Consider the following 18,620-nt stretch of genomic DNA (forward strand, 5'->3'; position numbering starts at 1 on the left):
CAGTATTTTGTGTTTATTTCATTCCCTGGAAAAAATATTTTTGAAGTTGTAAATAAAAAAAACAAATCTGCAATATTTATTGGCATATGTTTTAATATAAAATACTGTTTTTTTTTTATCTTTCTATATCAAAATGTGTGTTACTGTCCACTGAATTCCATTAAAAACGAACAGAGCGCCCCCTGGGGGAAAATATCCGCACTGCTTTTAGTGGAAGACAAACACAACGACTCATATTTGCGGTTTCTGTTTGCGTCTTGGGTGTGTTAAAGACTTTCTGAGCAAAATACTGCATAAAAGTGCATGATCGTTTCCTTTGTTCAGCCTAACAAAAATGCCTTTACGATGCTTGACGCTGGTCGCAGTCTGCGTTGTGTTCATCTCCACTGAAGCTGTTTTAGGTGGGTTACATAATGTTTTTAACATGAAGATGGCGCAGCAGTTCAGATATAAATGATATTCTTGTATTGTAGCCTAATTTACATGACTGCAGTGCACGGAAGGCATTTGCTTATTGAATGTTGACTAACATGCTCTCTCATATTTTATACATTAGTTGAAGATGTGAAGAAAGCAGTGGGTGAGACGGTGTCTTTTCGTCCAGCCAAATTTGATCCTCCTGTCACCAGCATCGTATGGAAACACAGAAACAGTAATGAAATTGTTTTCAAGGCGATTGAATGGGATTTTGAAGATGGTTTATTAATCCCGAATCAGAGATTCAAAGACATCACAACTCTTGATGAGAAAACTGGAGAAATCACTATAACTAAGTTAAGAATCGAGCATAGTGGAGTTTATACCATTGACATCAACAGTAAAGAGCAGGAACAAATATTCAGCTTGACTGTTACGGGTGAGTGGAATATATTCTTATAAATAATACTGTTAAAACATTTTATTATTAATATTATGCATTTTTTTAGTCGTACATAAAACAATGCCAAGATACAATAATGGTATTTTAATGGCCTACCATGGCACTATGGTATGTTATAGCAGGTACACCTAAAGGAACACCTTAAGGAAGTGTGCTTTTTTATTGCTTACATAATCTGTGATTGCAGAGAAAAGAAAAAAAGGTTTTATTGAACATTTATGGAGCAGCACATCTTGTGCAATAATAATAAAAGAGGTCTGTTTTGTTACAAATCTAATAAATGTATGAGGTGGTGAGGAGGGCCTTTTAACCCACGCTACTGACACAAATACTCTAGCTCAAGTAATTAGTCACATGATCAAGGAAGGGATAAAAGAAGAATGTAACTGTTGCTCTGCCTCTTTTCTTTACTCCCCCCATATATATACAGGTATATATATAATGTATGTATGTATATTTGTGTGTGTGTGTTAATTATTGCATGGGTAAATTACTACCATTTAATAACTATATTTGATTAGAACAATAATACACCATGAGACTGTTGAAATAAAATCAGTACCAACAAAATCCATTGAACCTCTGCAGAGGCACAGAATCAGCAGCACCTGATTTAAAAAAAAATAAAAAATTCCATACTGAAAAATGAAGTAAGCTAATTAAAAAATTAGATTTATCTTTGGAATTATATTTTCTAATATGAAACTAAAACTGCCAGTATGTGGCGGCAAGTCTTGATGAGAGTCATTGAGTCATCCATTCAGCTGACTCATTCAAATAAGTGATTCATTACTTCTCGACTAATTTGAAGCCGGTTAGTTTCAAAAAAATAGTATTGTATTGTTGTCACGTGTTGGTTTCAGTTTAGTTTCTGTTTGTCCTTATTTGGTCGGTTTCCTGTCATTAGTGATCTTTAATTCAATTCACCTGTTTTGGACCAAAACCCGAAGATGAGGCTGAGGTTAGTTCCCCGCAAGGTTGGCATGGGGAACATCAACCAACCGCCGCCCGCAGCAATGTTTATGCCGCCACCCGCGGCGAAGTCCATGCCACCACTGTCCACAGAGAAACCAAGCCAGCCGCCAGAGAGTATGGCAAGGCCGCACACGGAAGTTCACGTGCCTTTGGGGGTACTCGTAGTCTATGAGGGGATGTCTTGGACTCCTGTGCCCGCTCCTCGTCAGCATTCCCCAGTGCCCGCTAGGGCTGAACGATATGGACAAAATTTCATATCTCGATTTTCATGCCAGATATCTCGATATCGATACGATACGATATGACTACGGGTTCGGTGAAAACCAAGCATTTCTCAGAAAAATAAAAACATCATAATACAAAAAAATTTGGAAAGTGTAGTTTTATTTTTAAGAACTCACTGGTGGACATCGACTCGTACGGCGTAAAGGCCCTTTCACACACAGGACGCGGCATGCGCTGCGCTATGAAACCCATTCATTTCAATGGCTTGCGCTGCGCGAGGGCGGTTAGTTGCTGCGCCGACCAAAGCGCACGCGCAGCGGAGCGCACCAGCGGCGAGCTTGCGCGCGCGCCGTGGTCAAAGTTCAAAATAGTTCAACTTTTGCCGCTGCGCTCTGTGACGTTTCCCCGCGCGGCCAATAGAAACGGGGCATCCAAACAAGCGCCGAACTCAAAATGGATGAACAGCTGATTCTCTGTGTGTCTGAATTTCCAGAGCTATACCATACAAGTTTGCGGTCGAATAGGGACCTCAGCGGTGCATTCAAGGGCACTCGTAAAACTGATGTTCGTTGTGTGACTGCCAGAGTTGTATGCAGGGCGGGGCGAGCGCGGAGAGGGGAAATCTATATCGTCTATATCGTTGCTTTTTTCGATAGTAATATCTTGAAAGTTCATATCTCGATATAGATACGATAACGATATATCGTTCAGCCCTAGTGCCCGCTCTCCAGGGCCAGTCCCTCCAGTGCCCGCTTCTCCAGGGCCAGTCCCTCCAGTGCCCGCTTCTCCAGGGCCAGTCCCTCCTGTGAAAGTACTGACAGAACGCCCCCAGGAATCCGCGCTGCCTGAGCGCCCTCTAGCGCCTGCTCCTCGCAAGTGCCCTCCAGTGCCTGCTCCTCGCCTGAGCCCTCCTTCGTCTCCGCTGGTCCCGTCCAGCCCTCCTGCATCTCCGCTGGTCCCGTCCAGCTCTCCTGCAGCTCCTATGTCACCGCTAGTTCCGTCCAGCTCCACGCTACCCGAGCGCCCTCAAGTGTCCGCGCCTCCAGAGCACCCACAAGTGTCCGCGCTTCCAGAGCGCCCTCCTATGTCTCCGCTGGTCCCGTCCAGCTTCGCACTGTCCGAGCGCCCTTAAGTGTCCGCGCCTCCAGAGCGCACTCAAGTGTCCGTGCCTCCAGAGCGCACTCAAATGTCTGCGCCTCTAGAGCGCCCTCCTATGTCTCCGCTGGTCCCGTCCAGCTCCGTGCTTCCAGAGCGCCCTCCTTTGTCTCCGCTGGTCCCGTCCAGCTCCGTGCTTCCAGAGCGCCCCCAAGAGTCTGTGCTTCCAGAGCGCCCCCAAGAGCCCACTTCTCTTAAATTGTTCCCAGAGGGGAACTTCCCCAAGAAAATTTTGGGGGGAGCCATATGGTCACGGCCTGTGTGGCCAGGTCAAGGGCCACGGAACTCCCTGAGCTGCCATGGCCCCCTGAAAAAATAATATGCCCATGGTTCCCTGAGTCTCCTGATCTGCCATGGCCTCACAAGGCTCCTGATCCGCCATGGCCTCCCGAGTCTCCTGTCCCGCCATGGCCTCCTGAGTCTCCTGATCCACCCTGGAGGCTTCCCTTGTCTCCTCCCTGTCCTGGCCCTGCTCCAGCCTCCAGGGCGCCCGCCCCCCCCCTCCCCGATGTGACTGTTACGGTGCGGGACGCACCTTCCGGGAGGGGGGCGATATCTGTCACGTGTTGGTTTCAGTTTAGTTTCTGTTTGTCCTTATTTTGTCGGTTTCATGTCATTAGTTAATCATTGTTTATTCAATTCACCTGTTTTGTATTAATCATTGTTTGCTCCTTTGTTTCCATTTTCTTTATAAGCATTCAGTTTGGTGATTTATGTTTGTCCAGTCTTAAAGTAAAGCAACGTAATATCATTTGGTAACCTTTGTTGGAAATGTTTATTCTCTGCTCTTCATTAAAACTTCAATTTGTCGAATTCCCAAGACCTGTGTTCCCTCAGAGAGACGTTATGTTACAATTGTAGCCTAATTTACAATACCAAATGTTTGTGAAGTATTTTAGATAATTATATTAACGACAGACTCTGTCGTGGCTTAATTTTTCATGTTAGTATTTTAAGTTATTATCCTCACTCCTATGGCCTACCCTTGCCAATGGCGTGTAACGTTAACATGTTTATTTTAGTGCTGTCAATCGATTAAAAAAAATTAACTAATTAATCACACATTTTTCTAAAATTAATCGTGATTAATCACGCATAACCCCACCTAACATTCAAGTTTTTAAATAAATAATCTTCAAATGTACACTGTACAAACAACATACAGTATATTTTTTTATATTTCTTTAATGGTATCTTTTTCATGATTGAAGGCCAGCATCACTGATATCAATACTACTGATGTCTCTATAAAAAAAAATGTTTTGCCCCCTGAATATTTAACCATTGACTGTAGCCATTCAGCATTACAATATAATTGAGAGCTATCAATTTTAACATTTATTAGACTTAACGTCTAATTTAAGTGAACTTAAAACAATCTTCACATGAACCCATTATAATAAATGACATATTTAGCTAGCTGTGCCCTTCAGCAGAAATATACAGAAAATTAATACTTACCAAACACTAAATTCTAAATTATATATAGATGAACCCCTTAAAACTATAAAAGTTATTGATTTCCTCTTTTTTTTCTTTTGTTCTTGGATTAATAGACATTATTTTCTATTATTTTAGATGAGGGAGACAGTGCTAGGGTGCCTCAGGACAGTTTTTAAAACCATTTCAGAGACATGTACTTAAATGTGACGCATATATAACATAGGCTATTGCATGCATGCACACAGTTTAAGGCAGCTTTAATCGCCTTTTTGGTAACTTCAAGCCTTAACTGACGGCATAACTACGACATTGCATGCACGTAGTTTCTTTCGCTGTATGATATGAAATGATATAGGCTACAGCGCGCACCGGCACCTTTGTGCGTGTATTTGAAGAGTGCGCGCTACAAGCACAGTATCTTTTACGCGCTTGTTTGACTCGCGTCTGGCGTGGAGGCGACGTATAGAGCACGTCTCTGAAACGTTTGATGTGGTCATAAAGACATTCTGCATCTAAATAAACGCAATCCTTTGCAAGAAAAAAAGAGACAGAGGCAGCAGTTGCGAATGGGGTGTCCAACCCTAGCCCCGCCCCTGCGTTAATTGCATTAAATATTTTTAACGCGTTAATCTGAAAATAATTAATAGCATGCGTTAACGCGCTAATTTTGACACCACTAGTTTATTTATTATGCTGTTTACTATGTATTTTATGTACATTGCTTATTTAGATATAATACTATGGCTGGATATAATATCCGGCATATAGTACATTATACTTGTAGGGACTTTTTGTTGACGTACTGTGCTAACCGGAAGCTGTTCATAACTACAGAAACTGTTGAATGTTGACTAACTAACTCTCATATTTTATACATTAGGTGAAGATGTGAAGAAAGCAGTGGGTGAGACAGTTTCTTTTCGTCCAGCCAAATTAGATCCTCCTGTCACCAGCATCACATGGAAACACAGATCCAATCCTGCTGTTAAGGTGATTGAATGGGATTTTGAAGATGGTTTATTAATCCCGAATCAGAGATTCAAAGACATCACAACTCTTGATGAGAAAACTGGAGAAATCACTATAACTAATTTAAGTGTCGAGCATAGTGGACTTTATTCCATTGACGTCAACCGTAAAGAGCAGGGACAAATATTCAGCTTGACTGTTACGGGTGAGTGGAATATATTCTTATAAATAATACTGTTAAAACATTTTATTATTATTAATATTATGCTTTTTTTTAGTCGTACATAAAACAGTGCCAAGATACAATAATGGTATTTTAATAGGCCTACCATGGCACTATGGTATGTTATAGCAGGTACACCTAAAGGAACACCTTAAGGAAGTGTGCTTTTTTATTGCTTACATAATCTGTGATTGCAGAGAAAAAAAAAAAAGGTTTTATTGAACATTTATGGAGCAGCACATCTTGTGCAATAATAATAAAAGAGGTCTGTTTTGTTACAAATCTAATAAATGTATGAGGTGGTGAGGAGGGCCTTTTAACCCACGCTACTGACACAAATACTCTAGCTCAAGTAATTAGTCACATGATCAAGGAAGGGATAAAAGAAGAATGTAACTGTTGCTCTGCCTCTTTTCTTTACTCCCCCCCCCCCTCTCTCTCTCTTTCTCTCAGGTAACATTTTACATACTTGTTGGGTACAATTAACTGGTTATGTTTTACCATCCTTCTATTTTGTTACCAATTCAAGTGTAACCATAGCAAAATACTGTTATTAAACAATTTCAATTATAAATTATGTGCTAACTAGTCTTGATTCAAGGTTAATATTGAGGTGCTACCTGTTGCAATACAATATAGTCGCTTAACAGCAACACTCTCCCACATATTTAGCTATTCTAACTGTGCTTATTTCCGTCGTTGGTATAAGTGGCAGTGGGTGTTAATAGACAAGAAATGTACAGTTTTATACCATCGTGCTGATAACGTTTCTTTAGTCATTTGGCAGTCCTACAGCCTGAAACACTGTAGGGAAACCATCCTTACACTCCTGAATAAAAGTAATAATTTCTTTAAAAAAAATGAAAGAAAAAATTTACTGACTCCAAACTTTTGAATAGCGTTGTACGGGGGGGGGGGGGGGGGGGGGGGGGGGGGGATTATTTGATCCCCTGCTGATTTTGTATGTTTGCCCACTGACAAAGAGATGAGTATATAATTTTAATGGTAGGTTTATTTTAACAGTGAGAGACAGAATAACAAAAAAAAAAAAATTCTGCATTTCAAAAAAGTTATAAAATGATTTGCATTTTAATGAGACAAATAAGTATTTGACCCCTTTGCAAAACATAGTACTTGGTGGCAAAACCCTTGTTGGCAATCACAGAGGCCAGACGTTTCTTGTAGTTGGCCACCAGGTTTGCACACATCTCAGGAGGGATTTTGTCCCACTCCTCTTTGCAGATCCTCTTCAAGTCATGAAGGTTTCGAGGCTGACGTTTGGCAGCTCGAACCTTCAGCTTCCTCCACAGATTGTCTATGGGATTAAGGTCTGGAGACTGGCTAGGCCACTCCAGGACCTCTATGTGCTTCTTCTTGAGCCACTCCTTTGTTGCCTTGGCTGTGTGTTTTGTGTGTGTGTTAATTATTGCATGGGTAAATTATTACATTTATTAACTATATTTGATTAGAACAATAATACATCATGAGACTGTTATCATTGAAATAAAATCAGTACCAACAAAATCCATTGAACCTCTGCAGAGGCACAGAATCAGCAGCACCTGATTTAAAAAAATAAAATAAAATTCCATACTGAAATATTAAAAAATTGTATTTATATTTGGAATTATATTTTAAAATATGAAACTAAAACTGCCAGTAAGTGGCGGCAAGTCTTGATGAGAGTCATTGAGTCATCCATTCAGCTGACTCATTCAAATAAGTGATTCATTACTTCTCGACTAATTTGAAGCCGTTAGTTTAAAAAAAAAAATTGTATTGTATTGTAGCCTAATTTACAATATCAAATGATTGTGAAGTATTTTAGATAATTATGTTAACGACAGACTCTGTCGTGGCCTATTTTTTCACGTTAGTATTTTAAGTTATTATCCTCACTCCTAGGCCTACCCTTGCTAATGGAGTTTAACGTTAACATGTTTATTTATTATGCTGTTTACTATGTATTTTATGTACATTGCTTATTTAGATATAATACTATGGCTGGATATAATATCTGGCATATAGTACATTATACTTGTAGGGACTTTTTGTTGACGTAGCATGCTAACCGGAAGCTGTTCATAACTACAGAAACTGTTGAATGTTGACTAACTAACTCTCATATTTTATACATTAGGCGGAGATGTGAAGAAAGCAGTGGGTGGTACAGTTTCTTTTCGTCCAGCCAAATTAGATCCTCCTATCACCAGCATCACATGGAAACACAAAACCAATCCTGCTGTAAAGGTGATTGAATGGGATTTTGAAGATGGTTTTCTCATCCCGAATCAGAGATTCAAAGACATCACATTTCTTGATGAGAAAACTGGAGAAATCACTATAACTAACTTAAGAATCGAGCATAGTGGAGTTTATACCATTGACATCAACAGTAAAGAGCAGGAACAAATATTCATCTTGGAAGTTATGGGTGAGTGGATATTATTATATTAGTTCATATTAATACTGTTAAAGCATCATATTATAATTTTGGTTGTTTTTACAAACAAACACAAATAAGAACAGCACCGTGGTGCAGTTATTGGATCAGATTGTAATACCATGGTACTTTGATAAATACCATGATACATGCACCATTGTATTTACATGCTACTGCAAGGTACTTCCAGGAATACCACGGTAGATGCTCAAAAACACTGTAGTACAATGTTACTACTTTATGTTATGGTTTGTATTCTCATACAGTGTAGGGTTGTGTGATATTGACAATATACACTAGTAAACATTTGAAGAGGATTAAAACCTTTCATCAAAGTTGTCCTAAAGTCTAAAACCAAAATGCATTCTTGTCTTAGGACAACTTTGATGAACTTTTTTTGATCCACTTCAAATGTTGACTACTATATACAGTACACTGCCGCTCAAAAGTTTGGGATCGGTAAGATTTTTAATGTTTTTAAGGGAGTCTCTTCTGCGTATCAAGGCTGTATTTGTTCAATCAAAAATACAAAAAAAAACTGTAATATTGTGAATTCTTATTGCAATTTATAATATTGGTTTCCTATTTTAATGTACTTTAAAATAGAATTTATTTCTACGATGCAGTGCTGAATTTTCAGCGTCATTACTCCAGTCTTCAGTGTCACATGATCCTTCAGAAATCATTCTAATATACTGATTTATTATGAGTGTTGAAACTGTTGTGCTGCTTCATGTTGTTTTTTGGAACGTAATACTTTTTTCTTTGATTCTTTGATAAATAAAAAGTTTAAAAGAGCAGCATTTTTTCAAAATAGAAATCTTTTCTAACAATATAAGTCTTTACTATGACTTTTTATTTATATAACACATCCCTCCTGAATAAAAGTATTAATTTTTTTTCAAATTAATAAAGTTGAAATTTACTGACCCCAAACTTTTGAATAGCATCGTATATTTATTTTTAAAATAAGTGGTGTTCTTTTTAACTTTTTATTAATCAGAGAATCCAAATATATGTGTGTGTGTATATATCTATCTATCACAGGTCCCCCCCCCCCTCCCAAAAAAGAAATGAAGCAGCACAATGGTTTCCAACATTGATTATAAATCAATATATTAGAATGATTTCTGAAGGATCATGTGACACTGAAGACTAAGAGTACTGATGCTGAAAATTCAACTTTGATCACAGAAATAAATTTGATTTTAAAATACATTTTAAATTGCAATAATATTTCACAAAAAAGTTTTTTTTCTGTATTTTTGATCAAATAGATACAGCCTTGATGAGCAGAAGAAACTTCTTTAAAAAGACATTAAAAATCTTACTGATCCCAAACTTTGTGTGTGTGTGTGTGTATATATATATATATATATGTATATATGTGTGTGTGTGTTAATTATCATTACATGGGTAAATTATTGTAATTAATAACTATATTTAACTATAACAATAATACACCATTAGACTGTTACCATTGAAATTAAGTTTCCTCACTCCTACGGCCTACCCTTGCCAATGGCATGTAATGTTAAGTTAGTCTGATTCAGACGATTGTTCAGTAGTTATTATAATATATATATATGATCATCATGTTTATTTCTGAATCCTAATAAGCTGCATCACACAATGAATGCTTGGACTTTCAAAGCGTATTTTAGTGGAGTGTTTGCAGAAGTGAGTGACGTACTCAATTATATCAGCTCGCACATCGTTAAAACAACAATTATGATATTATTGTAGATGAGACATATAGCACACTCTGAATATCACAATATTACTCTCTGATACCATTATTGTACCATGGTAGTGTCAGATCTCTTTTTGCATGGCTATTGTAGTTGTGTTTGATTTCATTTTGCTTTCTCAGTGGAGTGGAAGACCATACGTTTTTCATTGTTTCTTTCACAGAGCGGGTCCCAAAACCTAAGATAACTATAGAGGAGAGCAGTAACCCTGATGTTGTGTATTTAAGATGTGAATACAGTGGAACGATCATCTGGAAGAATTCTGCTGGAGAAACACTGAAGGGCACGAATCATACGCCAGGAGAATATATCACAGCCAAAAACACAAGACATCCAGAAAACTTCTACACCTGCACACTCAAGAATGCTGTGAGTGAAGAGACCAGTGATCCGGTCTATGAGAGAGATCTGTTTAAAGAGTAGACTGCCTTTACATTATTAATCAGAGAGGAAATGTTTAACATATAACGATGTGGTTATTATCACCCTTTTCCTGATTATAATTCCTTTTCATGAGACTATATGTTGAATCTTTTAAAACATTTTAAATGTGTTTGCTATAATATTCTGTGCATTGCTTTTTAAAACCCAAAGCAAACATAGATTTGGGTGAACAGTATAGAGCATGCTTTTTTTTCTTTTTCCTTTTAAATTTAGATACCAAGGCAATGGGATTGTTGTTGGAATTTTTCTTTTATTTTTTCAGGGAATGCATGAACTAATAAAATAGCATACATTGAATGTAATGTAAATCATTTTGAATAAAATCATCTGTCAAAAGTAAAATGTGTGAAGACTTTTTTAAAGCTTAAATGCAAATTCAGAAAGATATTCCGGGCGTCTTCTGGAAAGGATGAACATAGCAGAACATGCTTTTGAAATAAAATGTTTTATATTAGTGAAATATTCTATATATAAATATTTAATATATTTAAAATGCAAGGCACGCCATTGACACACGGGGGCAGGGGTCATGACCCCCACAGTTTTGAAAAGAGGGCAATCGACCCCCGCACTTTTGATAAGGGAAGATAGCCTGCACTATCCGCTAACTAAAACTTCTGGGTACAAACATCACAATCATTGTAATTCAAGCCATACACCAATGTTGAGTTTTAAAATGACATCTTTAAGTGACAAGGATTAAAATAAATTTTGATTATGTTTGGTTGTTAGCCTGTATGTAGCCTATACCTATCTGACAGTGAACAGTACATCGTCTTCTTCTAATGGTGCTTCTGATAGCGGTCCTAAACAGGTTTAGTAGTCTTACTTGAGCCTGTCTCTGCTGCAACACGAGTTTCTTGTAGTCTGCCTGCAGGCTCAATCCAGAAAGATGAAGCCAGCGAAACAGAAAAGTATTGCCTTGTTTTTTTTTTTGTTTTTTTAAAGGTAAATAAGGTAAGTTGACATAAATTCTATACATGCCCAGCCTATATGAAATGCCAATTGTCATCATTCCTCCAGATGCCATTTAGCTGTGTTTGTGATGGCCTTAAATTCGAAATGATTTAATCAAAGAGATAATAGTTTAAGTCATTGGTTCTGAAAGTGTGGTACGAGTACAGAGGAATCATTAGATTAAATATAAATTAATGTTAAAACACAAACATTTTAATTTAATCTTTGAGTAGGGTTATTTTTAACATTTAAGTACGGTACAGTTTTTATTTAACTTTTAGGTACAACACATTATAATTGAATCATTATTTAAGTTTTTTATTTACCTGTATGTAAGCACAGTGCAGTGTTAATGTTAAAACTGTGTTATTTACAATGTTAAAATTGCTGACAACAATAAATATTTGTATTAGGAATAAAACTTCCTAATTTTTGAACTGTGCAGAGCTGTAGCTGAATAGTTAGGCCTACTACACTGTATTGTAGTAATAATCAATATTATTCTATTAATGATAAGGCAAGTTTAATATATGATGGTGGTGGTCCGATATCTGGACCATTCATCGCCACACAGAAGCTGTTTTAGATAACCTTCATGCTGCTTTAAAGAGGACACCAGATGCAAAATTCACTTTTACATGGTGTTTGAACATAAATGTGTGCTGCCAGTGTGTGTACACAGCCACCCTATAATAATCCACCCAGTGCTTTTTATTTATTTATCTATTTTTTTTTTTTTTAAATAAGCACTGTCTCAGATCAAGCCATTCACAGATGCTTGGCAGATTTATGTCACACAGACCAACCACCCCCCGCGACTATTGACTGACACTGCCGTTTTATTACAGACCCCCCCTGAGTGAGCTGTAAACAGTCCACCATTGTTTCAATGCAGACATAAATGTCTCCTAAGCGACTGAGGTGTTTTGTTGTTGGATGTAATAATGAACACGGCAGTTATCATTTACTCCTGACATCTGAGCCGCTGAAGATGCAGTGGATTACTTTTGTTTTTGAAGGGAGTGCGCCCCCGATCTACTTAAATGCATCATTTGGGATCCAGCTTCACCTCCAGATAAAGTGAGTATAAGGTTTTTTTTTTTTGTTTTTTTTTGGTGAATATTTGCGAATTGCCTGTCCTAATAATGTGCTAGTTAGCAAGTTCCACGACGAATGCAGCTAAAGTTTACAGTCATGAGTACTTGAGAACAGCTTGTCACCCCACAGAAGAGAGGGGCGGGGTGAGCAGAGCTAATTAGCTTTTAAAGGGACATGCACCGAAGCGGGTTGCAGTGAACAGAGCTGTTTTTGACAGGGTAAAAAGGGTGTTGTTTTACACTACCATTGAGCAATTTTAACTAGAGTATGCTATAGACTTTTCACAAAGACCCTAAAGAATCATACCAACTTGTGGAAAATGGACATCTGATGCCCCCTTTTGCATGTAGCCTAAAATACATGAATGCAGTGTATGGCAGACATTTGCTTATTTAATATTCACTATACTCTCATGTTATTAAATAGGTGAAGAAGTGAGGAAAGCAGTGGGTGATGAAGTTTCTTTTTTCGTCCAGACAAAGTTGTTCCTCATATCCAAAACATTAAATGAAAACACAGAAACGGTAGTGGAATCATTGTTTGGGCGATAGGATGGGATGATGATGGCTTTGTCATCCTGAATCAGAGATTAACTCTTGATGAGAAAACTGGATCAATCACATGAATGGAGTTGTTGTTAAGGCGATTAATTCTATGTTAGAATGCTGTTCATTGACTTCAGCTCGGCATTCAACACAATAATCCCACAACAGCTCATAAATAAACTAAACCTGCTGGGCCTTAACAATTCCCTGTGTAATTGGATCCTGGACTTTCTAACCGGAAGACCTCAGTCAGTCCGTGTAGGCCACAACACCTCGAGCACTACCACACTGAGCACAGGTGCCCCACAAGGCTGTGTGCGCAGCCCGCTGCTCTTCACGCTGCTGATCCACGACTGCACTGCCAAGTTCAGCTCCAACCACATCAGCAAGTTTGCTGATGACACAACAGTGGTAGGTCTCATCAGCAACAACGATGAAACGCACTACAGAGAGGAAGTGGCACAGCTGGCTGAATGGTGTGGCACTAACAATCTGTCCCTCAATGTGGAGAAGATAAAGGAGGTTGTGATGGACTTCAGGAGAAACTCCGTTGACCACCCCCCACTGACCATCGACAGCTCGACTGTAGAGAGAGTCAGCAGCACTAAATTCCTGGGGGTGCACATCACAGAGTATCTCACCTGGACCACCAACACCATGTCACTCTCCAAAAAGGCACAACAGTGCCTACACTTTCTCCGCCGGCTGAAAAGAGCAAGTCTCCCTCCACCCATCCTCACCACATTCTACAGAGGCACCATTGAGAGTGTGCTGACCAGCTGCATCACTGTCTGATACGGGAACTGCAGTGCTGCTGACCGCAAGACCCTCCAGCGGACAGTGAACACAGCTGCAAAGATCATCGGTGCCCCTCTCCCCTCCATCCTGGACATTTTCCATACACGATGCTCCAGCAAAACCAACAGCATCGTGAAGGACTCCACCCATCCCTCCCACAGTCTCTTCCAGCTCCTAACATCAGGAAGACGGTACCGGAGCATCAGAGCCCGCTCCGCCAGACTGCTCAACAGCTTTTTCCCACAGGCTGTGAGAGCCCTGAACTCAAACCACCCGCACCCCCCTCTGAAACCCCATGCAAACCCCTACCTCCTGAAACATGGACCCCCCCCCCCCCCCCCCCCCCCCCCAACCTTACCACACCAAAGAAAAAACTGTATGGAACTTTTTTTTGTGCAATTCGAAGTGTGCTACACACAGGTGAGTGGGCCTGTAGAAACCACCTGTAGTAACACACTCTCCTCTATGTGCACTAGACACTTTACACACACTGCTGCGTGTACACAATCCCACAAAAGACTCAGCACTATATGTATGTTTACATGCTCATGCACTACAAATCATCCTGCACTGTTCCCCAACCAGCTGCTTGACTCAAAATGTCTCTCTTTGCACATGTACAGTATTTGTGAAGCATTCGTATAGTTTGTATTTTTTACCTTTTATTTTTTTAAGTTTGTATAGGGTAAATATTTATGTATAGTATACTTATAGTTAAAATCTGTCAGTAGAAGTTAGTTGTGTATAGGTTTATAGTGTTTTTTTATAGGTTTATAGGTTTATAGTGTTTTTTTTACTTCATTGTTGTATGTCTGTATTTATGTAGCACCGTAGTCCTGCGAGGCACGACATTTCGTTCCACTGTATGTCCCCACATGTAGCAATAAAACTCAACTTGAACTTGAACTTGATTGGGATGTTGATTATGATGTTTTTTCTAACACAAAACAGAGATTCAAAGGCATCACAACTCTTAATCAGAAGACTGGATAAATCATCTGGATAAATCACTGGATATAACTCATTTAAATGTTGGACTAAAAGTTCACTAACATAATCGCTCATATTTCCTAATATTTGGAGAAAGCAGCTTTACCTCATCCAGGCAGTTGATTCTGCTCCAGAGTTCATTTGTTACAGATTTTTCTTTTAGTCAGTTTGTCTTTTATCACCTAACATTTGATACATGACCTTCTTCAGTACTTGTTGTGGCCGAAATGTTTTCCATTTCTCAGTAAAGCTGTGTTTTTTTTTGTTTGTTTGTTTATCTCACATTTGCTCTTTTGGTTGTTTTTTCACCCTCATGATGTTTAGGCCTTTTTAATTTGTTGCAGCTTTTCACTAAAATGCCCTTTCAATTCAATAAGTTTGATTACGGTTACACAAGTAAAATATGTATAGCCTATGCAGTTGTGGTGTACATGGTTAGTGTCACTACTGGTCTACAGACACAAAGCGTTCACTGCTATAGGTGGCAGTATTTAACCACTGAACGCTTCGTGAACGCGCTTTTGTTTCAGTTTCGTTTTCGGCGGTTGCCAAGTCCGCGATTTTCCAGCGCATTTGTTCTACTTTAACACCGTTGCCGTGGGTTAAAACGACCCCAAATAACATGATATTTAGTCCCTGAAATGTGAATTTTACCAGGGGAAACCTGACAAAAAAACGTGTTTTATATCCCCTGGAACGTGATTTTTAATGGGGGCTCCCCGCTAAACGCGATTAGTTAGTTTTAGTCCAGTTTTGAGTAGCAACTGGGCGGGGTTTGGTGTGAAAACCTGGCAACCCTGACTTCCTCTTCCTCTCTTTATCCTCTGATGGTGGCGGCTTGGGTGTGTTTCTGAACACATACTGTTAAAGAAAGGTGCAAAAAACTGTACGCTGTACGAAAATGCTTCTCCTAAGATATTCAACGGCCGTTCTTTGCGCGGTGTTTATCCTCACAGGAGCTGTTTCAGGTAAATTATGTGTTTGTTATTATCGACTCAAAGATAAAGGCGTGGCGTTTCCTTCTCGACTAATTTAAGGTCGGTTAGTTTGAAAAAATAGTAACGTTATTGTATTGTAGCCTAATTTACAATATCAAATGTGTGTGGAGTATTTTAGATAATTATGTTAACGACAGACTCTGTCGTGGCCTATTTTTTCATGTTAGTATTTTAAGCTATTATCCTCACTCCTAGGCCTACCCTTGCTAATGGAGTTTAACGTTAATATGTTTATTTATTATGCTGTTTACTATGTATTTTATGTACATCTCGTATTTAGATATAATACTATGGCTGGATATAATATCTGGCATATAGTACATTATACTTGTAGGGACTTTTTGTTGAGTACCGTGCTAACCGGAAGCTGTTCATAACTACAGAAACTGTTGAATGTTGACTAACTAACTCTCATATTTTATACATTAGGTGAAGATGTGAAGAAAGCAGTGGGTGGTACAGTTTCTTTTCGTCCAGCCAAATTAGATCCTGCTATCACCAGCATCACATGGAAACACAAAACCATTCCTGCTGTAAAGGCGATTGAATGGGATTTTGAAGATGGTTTATTAATCCCGAATCAGAGATTCCAAAACATCACAACTCTTGATGAGAAAACTGGAGAAATCACTATAACTAAGTTAAGAATCGAGCATAGTGGAAATTATACCATTGACATCAACAGTAAAGAGCAGGGACAAATATTCAGCTTGGAAGTTATGGGTGAGTGGATATTATTATATTAGTTACTATTAATACTGTTAAAGCATCATATAATCTTGGTTCAAGATTGTTTTCACAAACAAATAAAAACAGCACCATGGTGCAGTAATTGGATCAGATTGTAATACCATGGTATTTTGATAAATACCATGATCCTGTAATTCATGCACCAATGTATTTACATACATGCACATATATATACATATATGTGTGTGTGCGTGTGTTAATTATGACATGGGTAAAGTATTGCATTTAATAACTATATTTAAGTAGAACAGTAATACACCATTAAACTGTTACCATTGAATTAAAATCAGTACCGACAAAATCCATTGAGCCTCTGCATAGAAGCACCTGATTAAAAAAACAAACATACTGAAATATAAAGTAGGTTCATTAAAAAAGGAATTATATTTTCAAATATGAAACTAAAACTGCCAGTATGTGGCGGCAAGTCTTGATGAGAGTCATTGAGTCATCCATTCAGCTGACTCATTCAAATAACTCATTCATTCCTTCTCCACTAATTTGAAGCCGTTAGTTTAAAAACATAGTATTGTATTTAGGGCTGCACGATATTTTGCATGCGATAATCATGCGCAACGTCAGTAAAAACAGTTTGTGATAAGCGCTAAATCTCCATCACCTGTTTTCAAATGGAGCGGCATTTAATACACAGAGCCTTAGTTCACCGACCAGCTACGCAATTCGCTCTCAGAATCACAGATGAATCGCCTGCGATATTGAACGTGATATTGCGTAGCTTGTCGGTGAACTACGCATGCAATATATCGTGCAGCCCTAATTGTATTGTAGCCTAGTTTACAATAACAAATGTGACCCTGGACCACAAAACCAGTCTTAAGTGTCAATTTTTTAAAATTGAGTTTTATACATAATCTGAAAGCTGAATAAATAATATTTTCATTGATGTCTAGTTTGTTATGATAGGACAATATTTGGCTGAGATACAACTATTTGAAATTTGGAATCTGAGGGTGTTAAAATATCAAACTATTGAGGAAAATCATCTTTAGTTGTTGGCATCTTTAGTTGTTTATTTGAAGTTGTTCAAATGAAGTTCTTAGCAATGCATATTACTAATCAAAAAATAAGTTTTGATATATTTACAGTAGGAAACTTACTAAATATCTTCATGAAACATGATCTTTACTTAATATCCTAATGATTTTTGGCATTAATGAAAAACTGACAATTTTCACCCGTACAATGTATTTTTGGCTATTGCTACAAATATACCCCAGCGACTGAAGACTGCTTTTGTGCTCCAGGGTCACAAATGATTGTGGAGTATTTTAGATTATAACGACATACTTTATTGTGGCCTAATTTTTCAAGTTAAGTATTATCCTCACTCCTACGGCCTACCCTTGCCAATGGCATGTAATGTTAAGTTAGTCTGATTCAGATGATTGTTCAGTAGTTATTATAATATGTATATGATCATCATGTTTATTTCTGCATCCTAATAAGCTGCATCACACAATGAATGCTTGGACTTTCAAAGCGTATTTTAGTCGTCATTGTTACATTTTTCATTGTTTCTTTCACAGAGCGGGTCCCAAAACCTAAGATAACTAAAGAGAAGAGCAGTAACCCTGATGTTATGTATTTAAGATGTGGATACAGTGGAACGATCATCTGGAAGAATTCTACTGAAGAAACACTGAAGGGCATGAAGAACCATATGCCAGGAGAGTTTATCACAGTCCATAACACAAGAAATCCAGAAAACTACTACACCTGCACACTCAAGAATGCTGTGAGTGAGGAGACCAGTGATCGGATCTATGAGAGAGAATTATTTGTGACAGGTAAGACAGCAAATTACTTCAGTATTAAATTCCAAAGAAGAAAATCGGATCTCTATGCACTTTTATATATTTACGTTTTTGAACCGTTCGTTTTGTTTACAAAGCTTCAGTGCATAACAGCTCTTACGTCTGTCTTGCAAATGTACTGCAAATTCTCTAAAGATCGCT

General features: G+C 38.3%; 2 protein-coding genes across 3 annotated transcripts in view; both read left to right on the forward strand.

Annotated features, from left to right (window-relative positions):
• Positions 1-200: 200 nt before the first annotated feature.
• On the forward strand, positions 201-10,846 carry LOC306872065 (uncharacterized protein). Its single transcript, XM_079420413.1, has 5 exons — positions 201-401; positions 557-856; positions 5,559-5,852; positions 8,011-8,304; positions 10,228-10,846. The coding sequence occupies exons 1-5, from the start codon at positions 335-337 to the stop codon at positions 10,485-10,487; spliced, it is 1,215 nt and encodes a 404-aa protein (XP_079276539.1). The 5' UTR covers positions 201-334; the 3' UTR covers positions 10,488-10,846.
• Positions 10,847-15,700: 4,854 nt separating this feature from the next.
• The window catches only part of LOC306872064 (uncharacterized protein), a 41,468-nt gene continuing 38,548 nt past the window's right edge, over positions 15,701-18,620 (forward strand). Inside the window, exons 1-3 of one of the 2 annotated variants that reach the window (XM_079420412.1) lie at positions 15,701-15,864; positions 16,324-16,617; positions 18,192-18,452. In XM_079420412.1, the coding sequence (XP_079276538.1) occupies positions 15,798-15,864; positions 16,324-16,617; positions 18,192-18,452 (622 nt within the window). In that variant the 5' untranslated portion in view covers positions 15,701-15,797. The remainder of the gene's footprint in view (positions 15,865-16,323; positions 16,618-18,191; positions 18,453-18,620) is intronic. The other variant, XM_079420411.1, reaches the window with a different exon arrangement.

This window comes from Barbus barbus (genome assembly GCF_936440315.1).
Source record: "Barbus barbus genome assembly, chromosome: 7".
Taxonomy (NCBI): domain Eukaryota; kingdom Metazoa; phylum Chordata; class Actinopteri; order Cypriniformes; family Cyprinidae; genus Barbus; species Barbus barbus.

Coding starts and splice junctions, on each gene's coding strand:
- LOC306872065 (XM_079420413.1), top strand. CDS start 335: ATGCCTTTACGATGCTTGACGCTGGTCGCAGTCTGCGTTGTGTTCATC. Junction 5,853..8,010: donor ATTCAGCTTGACTGTTACGG/GTGAGTGGAATA, acceptor TTTATACATTAG/GCGGAGATGTGAAGAAAGCA. Junction 8,305..10,227: donor ATTCATCTTGGAAGTTATGG/GTGAGTGGATAT, acceptor TTTCTTTCACAG/AGCGGGTCCCAAAACCTAAG.